General features: G+C 38.9%; 1 protein-coding gene across 4 annotated transcripts in view; it reads left to right on the top strand.

Annotated features, from left to right (window-relative positions):
* EML4 (echinoderm microtubule associated protein like 4) overlaps positions 1-8,341 on the top strand; it is a 153,925-nt gene that overhangs the window by 130,184 nt on the left and 15,400 nt on the right. For all 4 annotated transcript variants that reach the window (XM_006778655.1, XM_006778653.1, XM_006778652.1 and 1 more), the window contains 2 exons: positions 4,217-4,305; positions 6,387-6,484. In XM_006778655.1, the coding sequence (XP_006778718.1) occupies positions 4,217-4,305; positions 6,387-6,484 (187 nt within the window). The remainder of the gene's footprint in view (positions 1-4,216; positions 4,306-6,386; positions 6,485-8,341) is intronic.

The raw sequence follows: 8,341 nt of genomic DNA, 5'->3' as shown, positions 1-8,341 counted from the left end.
TGTGGTTCTCTCTCTTTTTTTTAATCCTCACCCAAGGATATTTTTCCATTGAATTTTAGAGAGAGTGGAAGACAGAGGGAAAGACAGAAACAGCGATGTGAGAGAAGCACATCGATTGGTTGCCTCCTGCACAAGCCCCGACTAGGGACTGGGCCGGGGAGGATCCTGCAACTGAAGTACATGCCCTTGACCAGAATTGACCCCAGGACCCTTAGGTCTGCAGGCAGACACTCTATCCATTGGACCAAACTGGCTTAGGACCCCTTTGTACTTTTCTATCTACTCCTCTCCACCTGTTTATGTCCCACCTATCCATGCCACATTTGATGAGATGAAATCCCAGGTCACCTACATCCTCCCTGCCTGAAATTTCATAATCCTTGTATATTTCATTTTACTTTATTAACTCACTCTTTCTCCCCAGTCTGATTATAAACTCCTGTTTTGCGTCCTTTCCCGACTCTTTTCTTCTCTGAATCCCTAAATGTTAGCGCATCACAGGCAGAGAGAGATTACACCCTTCCCTATTGTGAGACAGTGAAAAGCACAGGCCAGAGCTCTATCCTGGTTCTGCCACTAAATACTTGGTTGATGACTGGTTGGGGGTTTTGGCATCTTAGGATTTCATTGTTCTTATTTATAAAATAAGAAAGTTGAAATGGGCTACTCTTTTCCTGTTTTTGACTTTATACATTTTTCTGATTATACAAGCCACATTCCTATTCTTGCATTAGATCATAAACAAGGACCTAATGGATCTTTCTAAATGTATTCGAGATGAGAAATCTTTGGTTATATATTTAAACTGATCTGACATGTGAGTCAAATACCAAAATGTAGTACCATCATTTATCTTAGGAGCAATATAGAGCCCCATAATGATTCCAGATTACCTTAAAGCAGAAGCTTGGTTAGAATTTATATACTCTAGACTAGAATAAGAATAAATTCAACACAGTGAAAACTTAAATATTTATTTCTATAAAATTACCATTGGTAGAGAATTTGTTATGTTCTCCATACCTTTATTAGGGACAGAGATCCTGAGTCCAAAACATCTTCCTGAAGATAGAACATAATTCATGCAGTGAAAAGAGTGGGAGCTTTAAAATTACTTCTTGGGGTCCATATGGAAGTTGTTTATTTTCAATAACAAAGTTGTTGGATTATTACTAAAAATTCCTTAACAAAAGTAGAATTAATCTCTTATATGTGACTGAAGAAATAGAAAAAGGAGGCAGAGGTCTCTTTTGTTTTTTTTTTAAATAACTACCATCTCTAGTAAATGACTCAGAGTTTTTGTTTCCAACATGTTATACCAATAACACATTCTGGTGTTTTTTGTTTTGTTTTTTTTAATCCTCACCCGAGGATATTTTTCTATTGATTTTCAGAGAGTGTGGAAGGGAAGGAAGGAGGGGGGGAGAGAAACATTGATGTAAGAGAGACACATTGATTGATTGCCTCCCGAGCACATCCAGACTGGAGCCAAGGAATGAACCTGCAACCCAGGTACATGCTCTTGACCAGGAATCAAACCTTCAGTGTGCAGGCGACACTGTAACCATTGAGCAACACTGGCCAGGACTCTGGGGTGGTTTTTTAAATATAACCTTTTGAGGGGTTTCCAAAACGATAAAATTGTTTTCAGTTTTCCTAGTAAGATTCAACTAATTTGGAAACAGTATCAGTTGGGACTTCTCCAAAATAAAAATTGATAATTTTTGAATGCCTAAGAAGGTATGGTAAAGTTTACATAAATTCGTTAAAAACTGGAAACCTGACACCTGCAGAGTGGAGCTGTATCTCATTGTTCTTTAGGTATGTCTGTTTAATCTGAGTTGGAATATTTTGTTCCCTTACTGTAAGAGGGCAATTAACTTGGCATCAGCTTTGGCACTTCTTGGCTTAGAGGAGCATCACAGTGGAAGCCATAAAAATTGATTAATGAAATACATTCTCAGAAGAAACCTTTAATCTATGGGAGCTGTCCAATTGCAATAAAGTGTGTTTCTTATATACCTTTGAAATTGAAATGACCAGTAAACTTGTAGCATAGGCTTCAAATGCCAGTTTCCTACTTTTAAATGCCAGTATTCACAAATAGAAGCTATTTCTGTTACCTGGATAGAAGACAGAATTTGTGAATTAAGTTAGCTACCTGGAAGTTTCAACCTATGGCTCACAAGTTACTAAAATTCATTCATGAACATGCTTAGAGAGCAATTTTATAGGTAAACTAGAGGCCCGGTGTACGAATTCGTGCACCAGTGGGGTCCCTCAGCCTGACCTGCGGGGATCGGGCTGAAACCAGCTCTCTGACATCTCCCAAGGGGTCCCAGATTGCGAGAGGGTGCAGGTCAGGCCAAGGGACCCCACCAGTGCACGGACGGGGCCAGGGAGGAACCACAGGAGGGCTCCAGGGCGTGTCTGGCCCATCTCGCCCAGTCCCAGTCTTGGCGGACCCCAGCAGCAAGCTGACCTACCAGTTGGAGCATCTGCCCTTGGTGGTCAGTGTGTGTTGTAGCAACTGGTCAAACGGTTGAATGAACGGTTGGACACTTAGCCTATTAGGCTTTATTATATACTAGTATATTATGTAGAATAGTTGGGATCTTTTCATCTTTCATCTCCTACCTTGAATTCATTAAGGCATATGAAACAGCATCCCTAAACTTGTGTTTTTTAAATTCTTTAAAGCACTATCCTCTCATAAATAGTATTTATTTTAATCTGAAAGATAAATGATCTCTTTCCAGATATTAGTTATATAATTAGTTTCAAAATTGAAAGGAACTGTCATTCTGATTTCTGTTACTGGCTTATTTTAGTGATAGAATTTTCCTATCTGAATAATTTAAAACAAAACTTGCTGCTTCTGTCCCACCCTATTACAAGAGATTTAGATAGTAATTTTATATTTCTAGTATTGTCCCATTTTCTCTACCCTAACCATTTCTTCCTGCACACTGCACTACTACTAAGTAATTCTTGCTAAAATGTAGGTTTTATCATGTTCAAGACATTTTATATTAGTTCATTATTCATTTTACAAATATTTTTAATGCTTAACTTTGAACTCCAACCAGCTCTGCATACTGTCTATAACAGTGATGGCGAACCTATGACACACATGTCAGAGGTGACACGCAAACTCATTTTTTTGGTTGATTTTTCTTTGTTAAATGGCATTTAAATATATAAAATAAATATCAAAAATATAAGTCTTTGTTTTACTATGGTTGCAAATATCAAAAAATTTCTATATGTGACATGGCACCAGAGTTAAGTTAGAGTTTTTCAAAATGCTGACATGCCGAGCTCAAAAGCTTCTCCATCACTGGTCTCTAACCTGCCTTCTCTCACTTATCCAGCCTTTGGTTGTCTATCCTTAGTTCCCAGCCTTTTCTTATAGCTCTTATCTTGCCATACACTTCTGAAACACCATTTCTTCCTTTAGTGCTTTTAGATAAGTCATTTATGATGTAGTTGGATTTAAGTCATTGTTTTACTTCTCAAGAGGCTTTTACATTTTTACTTTTCCTATAGATGTGAATGAAAAACTATCAAATTTAGTTTCTCTGTGCATATGTTAAGGTATTGGAGAGGCAGAGTGCTTCCTGCTGGTTCCTCTGAAATCACACCAAATGAATGGCTGGCTGCCTTTCCCTCCCACCTTCACACTGTGTGCTCCCTCCCACCTCCATAGCTGTGCAGCTTTCACTCCTCCTGCCTGAACTGCTGTACTTCTTTCCCTCAGGGTTCAGCTCAACTCATATCCTGTATCCTATCCTCCTGCTACCATTCATTTTCCTTATGAGAGTTCCTCTACTAGACGTTCATAGTCAGCATCACTAAGATTGGCGCTTGATTGTTTTGTTTTAATTGGCTCATTTCCTTTTCCCCACTTCTAGTATAATCTTCAGAAACACTGATCCTGTCATCTTATTCTATTTAGGCTAATTAGCAAAGAAACGCTGTGGGCATTCAGTGAATACCTAAATAGAATGAACATGCCTAGGCCCATATAAGTATATTTATATTGTATCTAGCAACATTTTGCAAAATGAACTCATCCTTCATTGGAAGAGGGAAACATGTCATACTTAAGAGTAATATTAAAATTTCTTAATTTTTAAAAAGGGAGAAATGATCAGCAACCATTTTTTCTATAAATGCTAATATCTGAAAGTTTTTTATTTTGACTTCTTAATAGGTGGTTTGTTCTGGATGCAGAAACCAGAGATCTAGTTTCTATCCATACAGATGGGAATGAACAGCTCTCTGTGATGCGCTACTCAGTAGGTGAGTAGATTTACCCCCACCCTGGCATTCACAGCATTTCTCTATATCTGCTTTTTTCACTTTCAGTGAAGCTGATTACTATATTCTCTGTCTAGAGTTGTAAAGTATTGAATATGTTTTCCCCAGAGTTTCCGATTAAACTCTGCTTCGAGAAACTGCAAAAAATCTGCTAAAGTTAAACAACATTCTAAATCAAGGAAACAAATTTATAATGAATTGTTAGACTGCATTTGCAATTGAAAGCAGAAAATAGTGCAATCACCCCATCCCACCCCCACCCCGACACATACACACTTTCTGTTTTGGCACTAAACATACAATGTGCTTAGAATTTTGAATAGGTACTAGGTTGAATGTTACATCTATTTAGCAACCTTTTCTTTGTATATAAGAGAATATAAAAGAAATTATAGAATATTAAAAATATACAAATTTTATAGGCCCTTCAAGTTCTTTAAAATCTAGTGGCATTATTCTGGATTACATAGTAACGATTGTTTTGTTAATTATATGAAACTAGAGGCCTGGTGCACGAAATTCATGCACTCGGGGGCGGGGGGAGTGTGCCTCAGCCTGGCCTGCGCCCTCTCACAGTCTGGGGGCCCTCAGGGGATGTCCAACTGCTGGCTTAGGCCCGCTCCCCCTGTCCTTAGCGCTTCTGCAGAGGTGGGAGAGGCTCCCGCCACTGCCGCTACACTCGCCAGCTGTGAACTCAGCTTCTGGCTGAGCGGTGCTCCCACTGTGGTATCGGGCCAAAACCGGCTAGCCTACATCCCCCAAGGGTTCCTGGATTGTGAGAGGATGTAGGCCAGGCTGAGGGACCCTACCAGTGCACTATCAAGGCAGGGGAAAGACGTGAGAGGTTGGCCAGCTGGGGAGGGACCGCAGGAGGGCTTCAGGGCATGTCTGGCCTGTCTCACTCAGTCCCAACCGGCTGGACCCCAGCAGCAAGCTAACCGTGTCAGAGCATCTACCCCCAGTGGTCAGTGCATGTCATAGTGACTGGTTGACTGTTTGCCCCCTGGTGGTCAGTGCATGTCATAGCGAGCAATTGAGCAGCCTTAGCATATCATTAGCATATTACGCTTTGATTGGTTTTGAACAGCCAACCGGTTGACTGGACATTTAGCATATTAGGCTTTTATTATATAGGATACTCAGCAACCCAAGAATTTGATAAGTTTGTTTAGCCTTGCTTGAATTAATCTTTGTACTTTATTTAAAATGTTAAGTTTCCATAGCATTCCAATTTTCTTTTCCTCTTATTATTATGATTTTGATTCATAACTTTCTTTCCTGGAGTTAGAGTGACATTCACATATATTCAAAAATATATTCCAGTAGTTGTTGGATTAGTGTGGGGTTCAGATGATCTTTTGATCACTTCTAAGTTTTCTAAGTTGTTTCATAGGAAGCACTGAATACTATTCTCTTGAGAAAGGAAGGAAAAGTATTTGCTTCTATCTATAAGCCTGACAAGAGTAGAAGCAGAAAAAGTTTTGGATTGGCTTTTTTCAATATTGTAGTAACAAGTAACTACTGCAAATGTAGCAGTTAATATACACGAATCAGTTGGACTTTATTGACCATCTGTTACATCAATGGTTCTCAACCTTCCTAATGCCGCGAACCTTTAATACAGTTCCTCATGTTATGGTGACCCCCAATTTCGTTGTTACAAATTGAACATAATTAAAGCATAGTAATTAATCACAAAAACAATATGTAATTATATATGTGTTTGCCGATGGTCTTAGGCAACCCCTGTGAAAGGGTCATTCGACCCCCAAAGGGGTCGTGACCCACAGGTTGAGAACTGCTGTGCTACATAGTAAGTACAATAGAGGAGACCATAGAGAAGAGAACATAGCTCCTTCCCAGGAGAACCAACCCTATATTTGGAGAGGTCCTATGTGCTCAGCTGAAGTGAGCAATTATATGCTTAGCTTGCCATATGAATACTGTGATTTAGACCCGTAAAAGCTGGTTAACCTCCACGGGGCCAGATTGTAGTTATATCAGTGTAGCTACTATCCATACAGATGGGAATGAACAGCTCTCTGTGATGCGCTACTCAGTAGATGGCACCCGCCTGGCTGTAGGATCTCATGACAACTTTATTTACCTCTATGTAGTCTCAGAAAATGGAAGAAAATATAGCAGACATGGAAAGTGCACTGTAAGTAGAGAAGTAAGATAAATTGTGAGACTGTTGGAAATTTTTACTTGTGTTAAAAAGAGTTAAATGTTTACATTGATGTACCTGTTGTTTTCTGCCCTTTAAACTTTAATCTCCATCTTTGAAAACTGAATTTACCTGACAGCAGAATATTGCAGTTCCCTGTGTACTATAGAAAGCTTTCTCCTTTGTTTAAAATTAAAACTTTATTGTTGAAAATATTACGTGTCCCTCTTTTCCCCCCATTGACCCCTCTAGCCTGTCCTCATCCCCCGCCCAAGGCCTTCACCACTCTTTTGTCTGTGTCCATGGGTTATGCATATATGCATACAAGTTCTTTGGTTGATCTCTTCCCATCCACCACCACCTTCCCTCAGAGACTCCACAGTCTGTTCCAGGCTCCTATGTCTCTGGATCTATTTTGTTCATCAGTTTATTTTGTTCATTTGATTCTACATATGAGTGAGATCATGTGATACTTGTCTTTCTCTGACTGGCTTATTTCATTTAGCATAATGCTCTCCAGGCCCCTCCTTGCTGTCTCAAAGAGTAAGAGATCCTTTTTTACTGCTGCATAGTATTCCATGGTGTAAATGCACCACAACTTTTTTATCCACTCATCTACTAATGGACACTTAGTCTCTTTTCAGATCTTAGGCATTATAAATTGCGCTATGAATATAGGGATGCTTACATTCTTTCTGATTGGTGTTTCAGGTCTCTTAGGATATATTCCTAGAAGTGGGGTCACTGGGTCATATGACAGTTCTGTATTTAATTTTTTTAGGAAAGTCCATACTGTTTTCTATAATGACTACACCAGTCTGCATTCCCACCAGCAGTGTACTAGGGTTCCCTTTTCTTCACATCCTTGTCAACACTTGTTATTTGTTGATTTATTGATGGTAGCCATTCTGACAGGTGTGAGGTGATACCTCATTGTCATTTTAATTTGCATATCTGTGATGTCAGTGACTTTGAGTATTTTTTCGTATGATTCTTGGACATCTGTATGTCTGCTTTGGAGAAGTGTCTATTTAGGTCCTTTGCCCATTTTTTAATTGGATTGTTTTGTCTTCCTTTGTTAAAGGGGTAATATGCAAAATATATGCATATTACCCCTTTATGCATATTACCCCTTTATCAGATGTATCATTGTCAAATATGTTCTCCCATACAGTGGGCTTCCTTTTTATTTTGTTGGTTTCTTTTGCTGTACAGAAGCTTTTTATTTTGATGTAGTCCCATTTGTTTATTTTCTTGTTAGTTTGCTTTGCCCTGTGAGATGTATCCGTAAACATACTGCTATGAGAGATGTCTGAGAGTTTGCTACCTATGGTTTCTTCTAGGATTTTTATGGTTTCATGACTACTTACTAAGTCTTTTATCCATTTTGAGTTTATTCTTGTGTATGGTGTAAGTTAGTGGTCTAGTTTCTTATTTTTTGCAAGTATCTGTCCAATTATCCCAACACCATTTATTGAAGAGATTGTCTTGAGTCCATTGTATACTCTTGCCTCCTTTGTCAAATATTAATTTGAGTGTAATGGCTTGGGTTGATTTCTGGGGTCTCTGTTCTGTTCCATTGAATTATATGTCTGGTCTTGTGCCAGTACCAGGCTGTTTGGATTATAGTGGCTTTGTAGTATAACTTGATATCTGGTATTGTAATTCCTCCAACTTTATTCTTTCTCTGGATTGGTGCAATTATTCGGGGTCTTTTCTGGTTCTATATTTGGAGTATTTGTTCTAGATCTATGAAATATGCCTTTGGTATTTTAATAGGGATTGCATTGAATCTGTAGATTGTTTTGGGTTATATGGGCATGTTAATTCTACCAATCGATGAACACAGTA

This window comes from Myotis davidii, unplaced genomic scaffold, assembly GCF_000327345.1.
Source record: "Myotis davidii unplaced genomic scaffold, ASM32734v1 scaffold6, whole genome shotgun sequence".
Taxonomy (NCBI): Eukaryota; Metazoa; Chordata; class Mammalia; order Chiroptera; family Vespertilionidae; genus Myotis; species Myotis davidii.
Note: the sequence above shows the minus strand (reverse complement) of the source record. Positions and strands in the feature narration are given on the sequence as shown.